Here is an 18,408-nt window from a genome sequence, read left to right as displayed (position 1 = left end):
GAGAGAGAGAGAGAAGGGGAAGGAGCAGGAAGCATCAACTCCCATATGTGCCTTGACCAGGCAAGCCTGGGGTTTCAAACTGGCGACCTTAGTGTTCCAGGTCGACGCTTTATCCCACTGCACCACCACAGGTCAGGTGAATTAAATTCAGTTTTTAAAGAATATAGTGCCCAAGTTATATAATGTCTCACCTTAGTCAATAAATATTCAGCATTATTCATTTCAAGTTATCCTATATATATGCCATATATAAAAATATATGACATATATAAATATGTATGATCTATGTGTATCCTACATAAATATTTTGTTTCAAAAAAGCACAAAAGAATATAAGGGAGAATAAGTTTTAGTTTTCAGAACAGGCAAACTTTTTAGAGCCACAATACCAAAATAGCTTTTTAAAAGATAAAATTGAAAGCTTTCAAATGCAAAATAATTTAATATACCAATTACTTCCCTCTATTGGTTTTTCAATTTCTTACAATTCTCATACAATATGTTTTATTTTGTTTCTTTTGGGAGCACTGTTATTTTCTCCTTTAAAGCTCAAATTGGGAGATAATTCTGGTAGAGAAAGAGAAAGAATTTATTTCCTTTATTATTCACAAAATTGTGTCCGTCTGTCCTCACTACTTTGCCAAAAGTGTTCTAATTTCACCACTAACTCACAATTATTAAATCTAAAGGCCTTTTCTCCATCCACATATCCTTTTATCTCTCTACTACTAATAACAATATTCTTCTTTCACACTTGACCTTCATTTGCTCCCACAATATTATTATACTTTCCAAAGATAATTCCTGACTTGAATCCGTCTTTACAGTCCTATTCCCTCCCAGGATTTAGTATTGTGGGCCAATGTACAATCTTCAATCATCTCTTCTATGCTGACCTTCAGAAACTCATCTACTCTCATAGACTTGTTTATTGCCCATGAATAAGATTCCTGAATCTGCATGTTATTTCCGGATCTCTATCCAATTCCCCTTCTGACATTGCCTACCTGCAATTTCTACTTTTGGTATCGTATAGTCCCAAATTCAATGTATCAAATAACAAATTTATCATAGCCTTACTACCTCTGCTGGTCCTTCCTCCCTTACTACCCTCTCCCACTTTACTCCTTACTTCATTATATCCATTAATGGCACTACCATGCTTCCCCATCACAGAAGCTTAAAACCTGGGAAGCATCTCTAACTTTCCCTTAACTTTGTAAACCACCTCTTCTGTATCCTAAACCACTAAATCTGTTACAATCTTCTTTTGAAGAGTCTATTAATCTGATGTGTTTATTTCTCATTTCTGCTGTCAAAAACCTACCAAGGACTGCCTTTAACCTGAGTCTTAAAATTTTCTAAATAGTTTCCTGTCTGGGCTCCTGATTTTATGTTTATCTCCCCTCAATCTTCTTAAAATAAATTTGTAATGGCTGTATATATACTACTTCAACCTGTGTTGTTCAAATTTACTACTAAAAGAGTATAATGGCCAAGAATAATGAAAATATAGCCTTACAGATATTGCAGTCATAGGATTAAATGGTTTGATACAATAAGCACATATTTCTTTTAGAATTTTAATAGGATTTTATCTTAGATTTTAAAATCTTGCCTTAAAATTGCACATGAATTATGTTTTCTACTCCACAAATCTATCTTCATATAAAAATAGTTATTTACTGCACTGGTTGGTTGGCTCAGTGGTAGAGCATTGGCCCGGCGTGTGGATGTCCTAGGTTTGACTCTTGGTCAGAGTATACAGAAGAGGTGCCCATCTGCTTCTCCACCCCTCCCCCTCTCGCTTCTCTCTCTCTCTCTCTCTCTCCCCCTCTCTGTCTCTCTTTCTTTCCCTCCTGCAGCCATGGCTCTATTGGAGCAAGTTGACCCCACGTGCTGAGGATGGCTCCATGACCTCTGCCTCAGGCACTAAGAAGAGCTTAGTTGCTGAGCAATGGAGCAATGCCCCAGATGGGCAGAGCATCACCCCCTAGTGGCCTGCCAGGTGGATTCCAATCAGGGTGCATGCAGGAATCTGTCTCTCTGCCTCTTCTCCTCTCACTGAATTAAAAAAAAAAAAGTTACTTCCTCCCCAAATCTTCCAAGAAGTGATGTTCCTGGAAGATGTGTCATTTTTGTCCTGTGGACTTCCATGTCCCATATAGCTGTGCCCTCACAAGAACATGTACTCCAATTAAAAGTGTATATGCCCACAGAATAAAATTCAAATCTCTTCCAGGTACTCAAGAGGTTTTATTATCTGACTCCAAATTGCCTCTTTTTGTGTGTGTGTGACAGAGAGAGACAGAGAGATAGAGAGATAAAGAGGGGCAGATAAGGACAGACAGGAAGGGAGAGAGATGAGAAGCATCAATTCTTCATTGCGGCTCCTTAGTCTCTTTAGTTGTTCATTGACGGGGGGCTATAGCAGAGTCAATGACCCCTTCTTCAAGCCAGTGACTTTGGGCTCAAGCCAGCAACAATAGGGTCATGTTCATGATCCCACGCTCAAGCCAGCGACCCTGGCTCAAGATCATGAGCCCACACTCAAGTTAGATGAGCCTGTGCTCAAGCCAGCAGCCTTGCGGTTTCAAACCTGGGTCATCTGTGTCACAGTCCGATGCTCTATCCACTGTGCCACCATCTGGTCAGGCCAAATTATTACTTCTTAAACTATTTTTTACCCAACACAAACCCTCAGCTCTAATCAAAATTATCTACTTTTAAACATCCCCTATACGCCATTCCATTTGTTTATAATGCCTCCCCAGACCTTTCTGTTTGGCTAGGTCTTCTTTATATTTCAAGGTATAGGTAATCCCACTTTTCCCACAAGTATCCAGTAAACGGAGGCTCCTTCCTCTGAAAGCTTGCAGCACTACTGTTTGTACTCCCCAGATGGCACTTAGCAAATGAAGACAGAAGTAAATCTGGCAAACATAATAACTGTGAATAAAAGTAATAAAACTCCAAGAACAAAGACAATCTACTTGATTTTAGTGAATTAACAGTAATTTCCACCTTTTATCTGCAATCTTGTTTTCCATGGTTTCAGTTACCCAGGCTCAACCATGGTCCAAAAATATTAAATGAAAAGTTCCACAAATAAACAATTCACAAGTTTTAAATTGTGCACTGTCCTGAGTAGCACAATGAAATCTCGCATCATCCTGCTTCATCCTGCCAATCCCACTGTCTAGCATCGCCAAGCTGTATATGCTCCACACCCATTAATCACTTACTGGCTGTCAGAGTGATCAGATCTACTGTAGTAGATCACAGTGCTTATGTTAGAATAACCCTTATTTTGCTTAATAATGGTCTCAAAGCACTAGAGTAGTGATGCAGGCAATTGGATATGCCAAAGAGTAGCCTTAAAGTGCTTCCTTTAAATGAATGGTGAAAGTTTTAGGTTTAATAAGGAAAGAAAAATCAACTTATTCTGAAGTTGCTAAATCTTCAGTAAGAACAAATCAATCTACTCATGAAATTGTGAAGAATAAAAATTTGTGCTAGTTTTGCTGATATAACTAAAACTGCCAAAGTTACAACCCCAGTGCATGACAAGTGCTTAAATAAGATGGAAAGGGCATTAAATTTGTTGGTAGAAGACATATAACATCACTGTGGCTCAATGATTCTCCTTCTGATATACTTTTAGAAGGTCAATAGAGCCTACCACTACATCACAATGCCTACCTCATTCTCCTCACTTCATCTCATCACGGAGGCATTTGCACCACCTCACATCACAAGAAGTGTGAATACAGTACAATGAGGTATTTTGAGATAGAGAGAGATATCACATTCATATAAGTTTTATTACAATATATTGTTAAAATTGTTCTATTTTATTATTCATTATTGTTGTTAGCCTCTTACTGTAACTAATTTATAAATTAAATTCTTTTAACAGGTATGCATGTATATATAAGAAAAAACATAGTATAATATAACGGGTCCTCAAATAACATCATTTCATTCAATATAATTTCATCATAAAATTGATGACATGCTGTAGGAACCTGACACTTATTGACACTAATCAGGCTATGGTAAAATCGGTTTTGTTATATGTCATTTCACTTCAAGTTGAAGAAACCATCAATATTAAGGGAGGACTTACTGTATAGGGTCTGCCACTTGCAGAGGTTTGCGGCATCCTCTGGGGGGTATTAGAATATATACTCTGCTAATAAGTGGAGACTAATGCATTACAAAATTTCTATACCAGAAGTTTAATTGGAACCAGTGTGAATTTTACTCAGTTTCCTGTTTCAGGGTTATCTACTTTTCTACAATCTATTTACCTACTCCCTCTCTCTCTCACCCTAAACCAGCATGCTTTAAAAAAAATTTATAGAAAGAGGAAAAGAAGGAGGGAAGAAGAGGGGGGGAGGGAAGAAGGGAGAGAAAATGAGCAAGTGAGAAAGCTAGAGAGAAACATTGATTTGTTGTCCCACTTAATTTATGCATTCATTAGTCGACTTTCATGTGCCCTGACCAGGGATCAAGCCCTCAACCATGGCATACAAGGACAATGCTATAACCAACTGAGCTACCCAGGCAGGGCTAAAATCAGCATATTTTCATGGCTGTATCTTTACTTCCTAAAAGCCTAACTAACAGAAATCAACTAAGTCATTCATTAATCAAAAATGTATTCATTAACTAGTATTTATTGAGTACCTACTATTTGCCTCCTTTATGAAACCTATTTCGAAGTTGTATCTTCATTATATGCAGCTTAATGTTTGTTTGTCGCTGATAGCTTATTGGTTGCTTGCATAACTGTACTAGCCAATGGGATGAAGTTGCCACGGCTGAATGCAAATTGAGCGGGTCAGGGGGAAGGTGAACATTTGTTTGCATTGGCAATCATCTGCTTTTGAAACAATTTAAGGCTGAACGCAAATTGAGTGTGTCAGGGGGAAGGTGAACATTTGTTTGCATTGGCAATCATCTGTTTTACATAAAAACTACGTCTTAACGTAATTTCTTTTAAGAATGCCTCCTAGAAAATACAGCACTGAAGAGGAGAGAAAAGGAGCTAAAGCTGCACAAAAATAGCTTTCTCGACAAAAAGAAACCACTGAGCAGAGAAAGACAAGGCTTTCTTCAGTCGCAGAGCAAATGCGTCTTTCTCGGCAAAAAAAGACTGATGAGCATAGAGAAACAAGGCTTGCCTCATATGCAAGACAAAAAAGCCTGTCTCGACAAAATGAGTCCCTTGAACAAAGGCAGAGAAGGGAACGACACGACATATTTAAGTGTTGATTCCGTTGTAGCTGATAATAAAGCGAGTGCCAACAACTTTCCAATGGAATTTTTAAATAGTCTGTCGCCTTCTGGCATGCCACCTCACAAATTGAGGTTAAAGATTGAAGCAATTATTATGCTGTTAAGAAATCTTAACACCAGAAGGGGTCTTTGCAATGGTACAAGACTAGAGGTTCTCCAATTGAAAAATAATGTCATAATAGCTAAGTCTTTGGCTCCTCTTTAGGTGAAATACATGTCATTCCAAGAATTGATTTGGCTCCATCTCAAACAGGGTTGCCGTTTCAATTGAGACGTAGACAATTTCCTGTAAAACTTGCCTTTGCTATGACCATCAATAAGTCTCAGGGCCAAACGCTTAAGCGTGTTGGCATTTTTTTATCTGAGCCTGCATTTGGACACAGTCAACTTTATGTTGCCTGTTCACGAGTTCGTGAAAGAATGGATGTAAAATTAAAAATAATTGATGGTCCTCTGCAAGACAAGCTTAAAACTGATGGAAAGATCTACACAAGAAATGTTGTGTACAAAGAGATCTTTGACATGTGAATTAACATTTTATTATTTAAATCACCTTTATTTATTGAGCTAGCGGTGGCTCTTAAGAAATGTACCGCCAGTGGTTTCCTTCATTGCACTCTACTTTAAGCAATTAAGCAAGTAGAAGGGGGAAACCCCGTGGGGCAGTAAGCAAAGGGGCGTCCTCGCCGCCTGCCCTGGGTAATTCAGTTTGAATTAGCAGACACCTTTTCACAAATCATTTTAATTACAATTTATAATATCTAGAACAGTGGTCATTTCGTATGACCGCCGGGCTTTCTAGTTGTTATATATTCATTCCTTCTGTTATAGAATAATCAAATTTCCTTTTTATTGTCATCATTAACAGCCACAAATTGCATTATTTCTACAATTTTTTTAATATTGTATTTATTGATTTTTAGAGAGAGAGGAAGGGAGAGGAAGGGAGAGAAAGAGAGAGAGAGAGAGAGAGAGAAAGAGACAGAAAATCGGTCTGTTCCTGTATGTGCCCTACCAGGGATCAAACCTGCAACCTTTGCGTATTGGGACAATATTCTAACCAACCAAGCTATCCAGTCAAGGCCAAACACTGCATTTATGCATGTACTACCAAGTGATCATCCAAAACAGCAGTTTTCAAAATGGAAAAGGGACCCAACAGTTGGCCTTTTTATCAAAGTCCAAAGTTCAGAATACCAGGGTTAAAGAAAACAATACAAAAAAAGCCTTCAAAAGAAAAATAAGATACAAACAAAGAATTAGCAATCAGACTTATCTCAGACTACTCAAAAGCATCACTTAAAAACAGAAGATAATTGTGTATGTTTTCAAAATGATGACAGAAAATGATTTACAATTAAGAATACTGTATCCAGCCAAACTAACAATTCTGGAGTAGGGGTAAAATATATTGTCAGATATAAAAGGTCTCAAAAAATTTACCCACATATGTCCTGTTTTAGGAAGATACTGAAGGCTCTCAGAGAAATGAGTAAACCAAGAAAGAAAATATCTGAAATAAGAATTCCATTATAAAAGAAATATAAAAAGGATTTCCACGATAATGGTAAATAGGACCTCTGTTTTTTATTTTAAGTCTTATAGCACTATATGTACTTTAAGAATGTGCATATAAATCTTTTAAAAATATTAATATGTAAATAAATAACAAAGATAAATAGAAAAATGAAAAAAAAAAGAGTACTCAAAGTCCCCAATTTAACATTTTCTCTGTTTTTGAAATAATCCAAGCAGAGGCAAGATAGACAACCACAAACTAGGGATGCTCTGGATGAGATTCTTTTTTTTTTTTTAATAAATTTTTATTAATGGTAATGGGATGACATTAATAAATCAGGGTACATATATTCAAAGAAAACATGTCTAGGTTATTTTGTCATTAAATTATGTTGCATACCCCTCGCCCAAAGTCATATTGTCCTCCGCCACCCTCTATCTAGTTCTCTGTGCCCCTCCCCCTCCCCCTAACTCTCTCCCTCCCTCCCTCCCATGTCCTCCCTCCCCCCACCCTAGATGAGATTCTTACACTAGATAGAGGTAGAGTGAATACAAGTCTTGAATTATATTATTATTTATTTATTCCATACATAGCAGACTGTATTACTTTGTTTCTTTTAAAAGCAGTATGTATTTCTCTAGCCTATTTTCTAGGAATATGAGTCACACTAGGTGCCAATTTTAGGCAATGCTCTGTGCTCTGTACTCTCACAAGAGAAGACAGGTTATTATCTCATGTTTTATTAACAAGAAAATTGAGGAGGCAATAAATTAAGTAACTTGTCCTAAGTCACCCAAATAGTAAAGAATGGAGTCAGAAATCACACCATATATGTAGATGTTACATCCCATCCTCAGACCAGTGTATAGTTTCCAATTTCTTAGTTCTTTGAATAATTATTATGTGCTTTCTGTATGTTAACACAATATTCTAGATGTTGAAGATAAAGTAGTAATAAGCAAAATAGACAGGTCTCTGGCCTTTTCAATAATTACATTCTAATGAAAAAGACAAAAAATGATCACGTGACTACATGTTGTAATATGCCAGATGATGAGAAATACAAAGATGGTAAAAAGCTCGAGAAGAGAAGCAGGGGATTGTTTCAGGTAGGGTGATGAGAGTAAGCCTCTCTAGGAAGTAACTTTTAAGCAGATATATGTCTGAAAAAGGAACCAAGCCATGTGGAGATCTGGCGAAAACATGACAGGCAAAGGAAAGAACAAACAGAAAAACCTTAGGCAGGACTCAATTTTGTCTGCTCAAGGATAAACAAAGAGGATATTGAGGCTGAAATAAAATAAGCAAAGCAGAGATTAATAGGATATGAAGTTTAAAAAATGCAGAAGCCAGATATGTAAAGTCTGATAAACTATTATTTAAAAAAATTCTTTTTTTTTTTTTTTTGCTTCTAATGGAAGCCATAGAGGGTTTTAGACAAAGGAATGAATGATCATTAGAAAGGTACAACAGAATTCAAGATCAGCAGCTATCCAATACGATAGTCTCCAGCCCCATGTGGCTCTTAAGCATTTAAAAAGTGGCTCATCTGAATTGGGATTTTGAGATAAGAAAAATAAACTATTTCAATGTTTTTTTTATATTTATTACATGTAAAAATGATAACAGTTGGGGCATATTGGGTTAAACAACATATAATTAAAATTTTATTTGTTTCTTTTTGTTTTTTTATAGAACACATAAAAATTTTAAATTATAAACATGGTTCCCATTATATTTCTATTTGACAATGCTGATCTAAATGGTGACTTAGACTTGAGTTTTAAAGGTGGAAGACATAAAAAATACTAAATTTAGGATAAATTTTGAAAGTACGTCCTATAAAACTTGTTGGAGGAATAAATGTGAGGAGTTAAAAAAAAAGAAAAAAATTTTGATTCCCAAAATTTTGGCCTCAGGAACTGGGTAAATGGTGGTGAAATATGCTAAGATGGGAAAGTCAAGTTAGAATCTTATGTCTGAGATGCCCTGTTAGATTCCAACACACAACTGAGTCACGGTCTCAGCATTTACAATGTGGGGAGCATCATTCATAAAAAGTGTATGTAAATGTTACCCCAGGGGTTATGCAGTATTCTGCCTCAAAATCCTATCCAACAACCTTATGTCAAGTATTAACCTAGTGAATATTCTTCAAATACTGTTAAGTGTTAGAATATGGTGTAGGCACATAAATTTGATTGATATGTAATGCTAGATTCTGCTAATAAGAACTTTTGATAATATATAAGAACTAGGAATTCACTGTACTCAACTATACTTAATCTCTCTATTCTTCAGTTTATTCACTTCTTCTCTTTTAAATTTTATTTCAGAATTAAATTTAACAGGGTGACATTGATCAATAAGAGTACATAGGTTTCAGGTAAACATTTCTATAGCATTTGAACTATTATGTTGTATACCATCAGTCAAAGTCAAATTATTTTCCATCACCTTATGTTTGTCCCTCTTTTATTCACTTCTAAAATGAAGGTAACACCTACCTCAAGTTATAAAAATTAAATAACATAATGTATATAAAAAACTTAACATTATACCTGGCATATAGTAAGAGCTTAATACATTGCAGCTTTTACTACAAAATCCAGTGATAAGAAATAGAATATAACAAAGCTACAAAATATTTTTGTAGAGTTTCATTCTAGTTTACTTTAATATTAGAATATACAGTATCTTATTTCAACATCCTCCCACATTAAAGTGTATTACCTGTAAGTAGTGTTTGGAACATAGACATCCCTGGCCGGAAACTCCAGAATTTCTCTGGTCGGTCTAACTCTGCTGTCAGGGTAAAGCTTCACCTGAAGCAGCTCTGGCGTTAGGCAATAATGAGGATTGTCAGGTGCCGGAGAAATGTCTATCTTCAGCTGAGCTACATATAAAAATATATTATAAAAACAATGCAAACATAATAAATAAAACCTTCATGTAAAAAATGTTTTTGGAAGACATCAGATCCTGTTTTTGCATGAAGTCTGGGAAGAAACCAAAATTACTATTATCTCAGTCCTCTAAATTACTTCATTTTAGCAAGTCTCACAAATATAAATTACCCAGACAGACATAAACACATGTAAAATACTGAATGAATGAATGAGTAAAAAGGAGAAAAAATTACAGAGAGAAATCTAGCACAGGAACAAGCCAACATTTCAAAGGTTAAATATTTAATTTAAACTTAGCAGGCTTAAAAATAGTTTTACTCTAGAATGATTTGCTCTAATCATAACATGAATCAGTTTCTAAATTTTATGACTTCATGTACTTTTTTCCCTTTAGAAAATAATTTTAAGCCATAATATTATCCATCAGTCTCATTCAGTACTCAAATTATCAAAGGTGCTGAATCCCTGCACCCACTATCAGACCACATGAGAGTAGAATGAGGTGAAGAGGACTGACAGGCACTGAGCACAGAAAGACAGCTGAGCCAGATAAGTAAAAAATAAAAACCCATACAAATATTGATTGACTTATGACCTATGCAACTTACAACCATTCAACTTTACGACCACAATCACTAGCCATGACTGCTCCACATCTGGCAGCGCAAGCGTAGCCCAGCTGGGTGTACAACAAACAGTGTGGACCAGCTTCCGGCAGCACTACCATCTCTGCATGCACCATTTCACCTGTTATCCCAGACTCGGTACAGCAATTTGTGTTTTGTGTCTTGGATATTTTTCATCAAACCCCTCCCAAGATGTCTACCAAGAGGAAACTGTCTTTGCAAATATTAAACCAGTTGTACTGGTAATGCAGTGTTTTACTTAAACCTGACAAATGTAAAAATAAGAAACAAAATGATGTAGAGATGATACAAATGGCATAAAATGAACAAAGAAAATTATGATATATGATATATAACAATAATGAAAGAAAATTATGATAAAATATGACTTAAAGATTTTTATAACATCAGTTCACAGTACTGTACATAAAGCCTACTCAACTTACAACCAAATCGTGTTACAACTGGTCTGTCAGAACCAATCATGGTCGCAAGTCGAGCACTAGCTGTAATTTTAAACAACACAATATATTTGTGATACGTTATAATCATTTCTACTTAAAATTTTTGAATACCTGTAATTGGTCTTAGTCTCCGTAAAACAGAAGACGGCCTTCTCATATCAGCAAGGAATTTGTACAGATCTTCATCACTTAAGCGGTCTCCTTCCTAATTTTAAAAAGAAAGAAAAAGTTATTTGATAAAACATATATAGTAGATTAAAAATATTGCCTGTTAATAATCCTGCCCTTCCTCTTTCAATTTAACCAGAATGAAAAGTAAAATTAATATGATAAAAAATCAATATGCTGATATTTCCTTTTTCATGTTTTCAAATTTTATTTAAAGTTATAATACTGCTATCTGCTGTTTTTACATTTTATAAATTTATAGCCCATTGTCTATAAGGCATTACAAGATAATCTAAAGTATGGAAAAACAATACAAATTAAATGAAAATGATAAAAAATAAGAACATAGACATAAAAAGAGGCATACATATATGACAATCAGAAACTTATTACACTTGAGTTTATATTTCTTTTCAACTTTACATCAACAAGTTTCTCAAATGCAAAATATACAGCATTGACTAAATTTAAAAAAGAACAACAAAAACTATCTCTGAAAAAAATACAACTATCTTGATACTTAGATCAGAAAGTAAACTCTAAAAACACCTCAGTAGGCCCTGGCTGGTTGGCTCAGCAGTGGAGCGTCGGCCTGGCGTGCGGGGGACCCGGGTTCGATTCCCGGCCAGGGCACATGGGAGAAGCGCCCATTTGCTTCTCCACCGCCCCCCCCCCTTCCTCTCTGTCTCTCTCTTCCCCTCCCGCAGCCAAGGCTCCATTGGAGCAAAGATGGCCCGGGCGCTGGGGATGGCTTCTTGGCCTCTGCCCCAGGCGCTAGAGTGGCTCTGGTCGCGGCAGAGCGACGCCCCGGAGGGGCAGAGCATCGCCCCCTGGTGGGCAGAGCCTCGCCCCTGGTGGGCGTGCCAGGTGGATCCCGGTTGGCCACATGCAGGAATCTGTCTGTCTCTCCCCGTTTCCAGCTTCAGAAAAATACACACACAAAAAAAATAATAAAATAAAATAAAAATAAAAACACCTCAGTAACTCTCCTGGCTGGTTGGCTCAGTGGTAGAACATCAGCCCATTGTGCAGATGTCCAGGGTTCGATTCCTAGTCAGGGCACACAGGAGAAGCGACAATCTGCTTCTCCAACACTCCCCTTTCTCTCTCTCTCACTCTCTCTCTTCACTTCCCGCAGCCATGGCTAGATTGGTTGGAACGCCTTGGCCCCAAGTGCTGAGGATTCCAGGTGTTCTGCCTCAGTGCTAAAAATAGCTCAGCCCTGGCCGGTTGGCTCAGCGGTAGAGCGTCGGCCTAGCGTGCGGAGGACCCGGGTTCGATTCCCGGCCAGGGCACATAGGAGAAGCGCCCATTCGCTTCTCCACCCCCCCCCCCCCTCCTTCCTCTCTGTCTCTCTCTTCCCCTCCCACAGCCGAGGCTCCATTGGAGCAAAGATGGCCCGGGCGCTGGGGATGGCTCTGTGGCCTCTGCCCCAGGCGCTAGAGTGGCTCTGGTCGCAACATGGCGACACCCAGAAGGGTCGCAACATGGCGACGCCCAGGATGGGCAGAGCATCGCCCCCTGGTGGGCAGAGCGACGCCCCTGGTGGGCGTGCCGGGTGGATCCCGGTTGGGCGCATGCGGGAGTCTGTCTGACTGTCTCTCCCTGTTTCCAGCTTCAGAAAAATGCAAAAAATAAAAAAAAATAAAAATAAAAATAGCTCAGTTGCAAGCATGGCCCAAGATGGGCAGAGCATTGGCCTCAGACAGGGATCAGCAAGTGGATCCTGGTCGAGGCGCATGCAGGAATCTGTCTCTGTCTCCCCTCTCACTTGAAAAAGAAGGGGGAGGGAAGACTTCAGTCATAAGAAAATAGACAAACAAAACAAAACCATATTTAATTAATACAAATTTTTCAATTTAATGTAATTTTTTCAAATAAAATAGGCAGGGAGTTTATTCTTTTATTCAAGAGTTAGTCTTTAGATTTTATTAATCCAAGCTCCTATATCTGACATCTTAGTGTTTTAATACATAGTTCATATATTGTCTTTTTATATTATTTGATAAATAAATATACTTAAGGTTACTTTATTACTGTGAGAGCACCTTGAGCAATATACCATTTGCTCACTACTATACTCTGAACAGGGTATAGAATTATCTTTTATCCCATTACCTAGAAAAGTGATTTTTAATTTCTAAGAGGTTGGAGATTTTTGTTAATACTTTTATAAATAGTTTTTAGTTTTACTGAGTTATAGTTATCAGATTTGACTTTATGAAAACTTTTTCAGTAATATAATATATAATTAAGTATTGTAAATATTCCATTGGTTGCTAAAAAAAAGTATATTCTCTCCTTTTGAATACAGAATTAATACAGGGTGGGGCAAAATTAATTTACAGTTGGGAGTACATGAAACACAAAGTTTATTCTTGTATTATTTATTATATTATTATCCACATGAACAACTGTAGACTACTTTTGCCCCACCCTGTATAGATCTTTAAATGGTCCTTATTTATAATACATTAAGATTATCTCTAGATACAATTATTTGTCTTCTTCACGTGTTGAACTGATTACATTACTGACCTCCATTATTTATTTACTCCCTAACTGACTCCATAACCTTTTGTTACTTACATGGAGTATTAATTCTCTCCCACGGCTTGGCCATGTGACTTGCTTTGGCCAGTAAGCAAAGGAAATGCAGAAACTTGAAAAACACTTGCACAAGTGAGCTTACCCTCCCTCTTGAACTTCTGCCACTGTTATGAGAACATGACCAAGCTTGCCTGCTAGATGATGAGTGTATAAGTTGAAAAACATGAAGACGTATGAGTCATTTTTGTCTTCCTAGCAGAAGTCAATCTAGCCCAGCTGACCCCAGTCAACCTCAAACATGTGAATGAGCCAAGCTGACAGCTTTCTCCACACTGCATGTTTACTGTTATGTAATCCTGAAGCAATAAAATTATGCACATTTTAATAAATAGAACAAATGCCTTTAAAACTAATGTGTGAATCTGATTTTATTTTTAAGTCTCTGTGTAGTTCTAATAATTTTAGTTTGTCACATTTTAAATCTGCATATAAACAATGATTATTCCAATTGTGGATAATAACTGCTCATCAATTAAAAAAAAACTGCCTTCTGCATCTCATTTAGGAGAAACTTGTACCTGTTCTACTTTATTAAAATTATAATCTTTGCTTATTACAGAATTTGCATTTGCTTCATGTATAATATTCTAACAATTTAAACACTTATAAAAGTTATACATACTAATAGTTTAAAAAGTATAGAGTTCTACAAAGTCAAGTGTATAAAATGCTTTCCATTGCTCTGTCTTTAGCAATTTTTCATTTCTAAGTTTTTATAATCACTTTGTGCTAGTTTCCAGTTACCAGTCTCCAGTACATGGTGAGTGCTCAAAAAGTATTTGTTGGATAAATAAGTAAGAGGGAAAACTGATGCTCAGGACATGATGAATGCTCAAAAAATATAATTTGAATAAACAGGTGGATAGGTGGACGAATGACTTGTTGATCTGAGTTTATAATACCAGTTCATTGATAAAACAGCTGAAGAAATGAAAAAAGAGCTGTGGTTGTAGCAGAAGTGATGGAGCAGCTAAAGGAGTACAAAAAGAAAAATGTCGTAGCTGCAAGGCTGTGCCATTATTATCAGATAAATCTACAGCTCCATTTCCATGGCAGTACTTGGCAATCACTTCATCCAAGTAACTAACACTGTGGCCTTATCTAGAGTCTTTCTTGTACTGCAGTCAATGATAAAAAGACTCTTACCAGTTCAGATACTTCTTACCTGCTTTATTTTCCATCTGAGGCTCTCAGAGCAGCTGCCTAAGAATGCTATTGACATATAAGTGTGAAAGGGGCTTCAGGCAAATTGCTAGCCCTCTATTCATGGCACATCCTTCCCTAAAATCTTGCCCTCTCAAGTTACAAGGTAGGCCAGGATTTCTTCCATTTAGAATAACATATCAATTGGAGAAATTTTGAGACAGTAATTAACATTTTCCTTTAATCTTCTCTAAAACACAGGTCTTCTCCAGTGTGTCACACTAATACAAATTTTCCTCCATTCTTATGTGGTTCTGGTCATCTGGTTTCCCAACACAAAGGCTTTCAAAATTTCCTGATCTTGGTTTGCAATATAAAATTTATTTACATCAAAATTCATTATGCGCATATACTCACAAAAATAGGGAATAAAGCTCACTGAAGCACTGTTATATTTTTATTCTAATAGTTTTTGTTAAACTGGTGCTATATACTACATTTCTATTACCATTAATGGATCATATATATAAAATCAATACTCAGAAATCAGAGGCATTTTTATATGCCAACAATGAACAGTCAGAAAGAGAAATTAAGGAAACAATCCCCTTCACAATTACAACCAAAAAAATAAAGTACCTAGGAGTAAACTTAACCAAGGAGACTAAAGGCTTGTACTCGGAAAATTACAAAGCATTGATAAAAGAAATCAAGGAAGATACAAACAAGTGGAAGCATATACCGTGCTCATGGTTAGGAAGAATAAACATCATTAAAATGTCTATATTACCCAAAGCAATCTATAAATTCAATGCAATGCCAATTAAAATACCAATTACATACTTCAAAGATATAGATCACATATTCCAAAAATTTATATGGAACCAAAAAAGAACACGAATAGCCTCAGCAATCTTAAAAAAGAAGAATAAAGTGGGAGGTATCACACTTCCTGATAGCAAGTTATACTACAAGGCCATTGTACTCAAAACAGCCTGGTACTGGCATAAGAACAGGCATATAGATCAATGGAACAGAACAGAGAACCCAGAAATAAACCCACAGTTCTATGGACAACTGATATTTGACAAAGGAGGTAAGGAAATACAATGGAGTAAAGACAGCCTCTTTAACAAATGGTGTTGGGAAAATTGGACAGCTACCTGCAAAAAATGAAACTAGATCACCAGCTTACACCACTCACAAAAATAAACTCAAAATGGATAAAAGACTTAAATGTAGGCCGTGAAACCATAAGCATCTTAGAAGAAAACACAGGCAGTAAGCTCTCGGACATCTCTCGGAGCAATATATTTGCTGATTTATCTCCACGGGGAAGTGAAAAAAAAAGACAGGATAAACAAATGGGACTATATCAAACTAAAAAGCTTTTGCACAGCTAAAGACAACAAGAACAGAATAAAAAGACAACTACACAATGAGAGAACATATTTGACAATACGTCTGATAAGGGGTTAATAACCAAAATTTATAAAGAACTTGTAAATCTCAACACTAGGAAGACAAACAATCCAATCAAAAAATGGGCAAAAGAAATGAATAGACACTTCTCCAAAGAGAACATACAGATGGCCAATAGGCATATGAAAAAATGCTCAACATCACTAATCATTAGAGAAATGCAAATTAAAACCACAATGAGATATCACCTCACACCAGCCAGAATGGCGCTCATCAACAAAACAACACAGAATAAGTGCTGGCGAGGATGTGGAGAAAAGGGAACCCTCCTGCACTACTGGGTGGGAATGCAGACTGGTGCGGCCACTGTGGAAAACAGTATGGAGATTCCTCAAAAAACTAAAAATCGAACTGCCTTTTGACCCAGCTATACCACTGTTAGGAATATACCCCAAGAACACCATAGAACGGCTCGAAAAGGAGAAATGCACCCCATGTTTGTGGCAGCATTGTTCACAATAGCGAAGATCTGGAAACAGCCCAAGTGTCCGTCAGAGGACGAGTGGATAAAAAAGCTTTGGTGCATATATACTATGGAATACTGCTCAGCCATAAGAAATGATGACATCGGATCATTTACAATAACATGGATGGACCTTGACAACATTATACGGAGTGAAATAAGTAAATCAGAAAAAAACTAAGAACTATATGAATCCATACATAGATGGGACATAAAAATGAGACTCAGAGACATGAACAAGAATGTGATGGCAACGGGGATGGGGGTTTGGGGGAGGGGGGGTGGGGGGAAGAAGGAGAGAGGGGTTGGGGGAGGAGAGGGGCACAAAGAAAACCAGATAGAAGGTGACAGAAGACAATTTGACTTTGGGGGAGGGGTATACAGCACAATCAAATGTCAAAATAATCTGGAGATGTTTTCTCTCAACATATGTACCCTGATTTATCAATGTCACCACATTATATTTAATAAATTTAAAAATAAATAAATAATTAAAAAAATAAAAAAATCCATTATGCGCATACACTCACAAAAAAAGTTAGGGAATAAAGCTCACTGAAGCATTATTATATTTTTATTCTATTGGTTTTTTTTAAACTGGTGCTATATACTACATTTCTATTACCATTGAATGACCGGCATCTGAAAAATACTGATTTGATTCATGATTTAAAGTGTAGGCAACATGGTTGCAAAGAATAAAATATCTTTAAGAACCTGTTGGACTTATAAATTCACCTATAAAAATAACAATGGCATTTTGGCACAGAGATGTACCACTATGACTTGAAACTTTTATTTTATGTACCATGGATGTGATAGGTTAGGTCAAAAAAGAAAGTTGGGATGGGAGGACAGATATGACCACACAATCACTCTAAGAAAATCCACAAACTATTAATGTTTAAAAAAAGTTAAACTATTACAATTAAGAAACAGAATATAAATGTGGAGGATTGATTCTAATGTATTATTAGTCAATGTAAATATTTAAAAACAATAAAACAACAGATATATAACTATTTTTTTATTCTTTTTTATTTTTATTCTTAAAGTTTGGTTTCAATATCTTAAAATCACATGTACTACATGTACATATACAATCACAATTTTTCTGGCCTGACCTGTGGTGGCCAGTGGATAAAGCATCGACCTGGAATGCTGAGGTCACCAGTTCAAAACCCTGGGCTTGCCGGGTCAAGACACATATGGGAGTTGATTCTTTCTGCTCCTCCCTGCCCCTTCTCTCTCTCTCTCCTCACTCTCTCTGTCCCCTCTCTAAAATGAAAAAATAAAATCTTCTAAAATAAAAGAAAATAGTCACAATTTTTCTGAAACAAAAGAAATTTACAGACAAATAGTCCCCTAGAATTCCTACATGACAGAACAATACCTGCTTAAAAAAATTCGTCACTGTGAGCGTAGCAGGTCGAAAACTGGTCAAGTTACAAGCATCATCTCCACTTGTTGTCCTTTCAAGTGATCGTCTGCCAACAATACTAGAATTCCTCCTTTCTGACCAAGATCCTTTTCGTTCTACCAAGGAAAGAAAAATAAGATATTCATTTTTATAATACTTAAAGTTTGTTTTAAAGCAGCTTATCCACAAAAGTTGAAAAGTCTACTGGCACCATTTTTCACACAGCATTTACTCAATTTTTCTCTGTGTCTCATTTTGGTAACTGTCAGAATATTTTAAACTTTTTCATTGTGATTATAT

At 36.5% G+C, this 18,408-nt stretch overlaps 1 protein-coding gene across 12 annotated transcripts in view; it reads right to left on the bottom strand.

The window, feature by feature from the left end:
- Positions 1 to 18,408, bottom strand: part of DOCK7 (dedicator of cytokinesis 7) — a 254,205-nt gene that overhangs the window by 159,562 nt on the left and 76,235 nt on the right. For all 12 annotated transcript variants that reach the window (XM_066269012.1, XM_066269013.1, XM_066269016.1 and 9 more), the window contains exons 12-14: positions 18,082 to 18,224; positions 10,934 to 11,027; positions 9,557 to 9,719 (exon numbers count right to left, since the gene is read on the bottom strand). In XM_066269012.1, the coding sequence (XP_066125109.1) occupies positions 9,557 to 9,719; positions 10,934 to 11,027; positions 18,082 to 18,224 (400 nt within the window). The remainder of the gene's footprint in view (positions 1 to 9,556; positions 9,720 to 10,933; positions 11,028 to 18,081; positions 18,225 to 18,408) is intronic.

This window comes from Saccopteryx bilineata, chromosome 3 (assembly GCF_036850765.1).
Source record: "Saccopteryx bilineata isolate mSacBil1 chromosome 3, mSacBil1_pri_phased_curated, whole genome shotgun sequence".
In the NCBI taxonomy this organism is placed as follows: Eukaryota; Metazoa; Chordata; class Mammalia; order Chiroptera; family Emballonuridae; genus Saccopteryx; species Saccopteryx bilineata.
The sequence above is the reverse complement of the archived record's forward strand: the minus strand, read 5'-3'. Positions and strand labels throughout refer to the sequence as shown.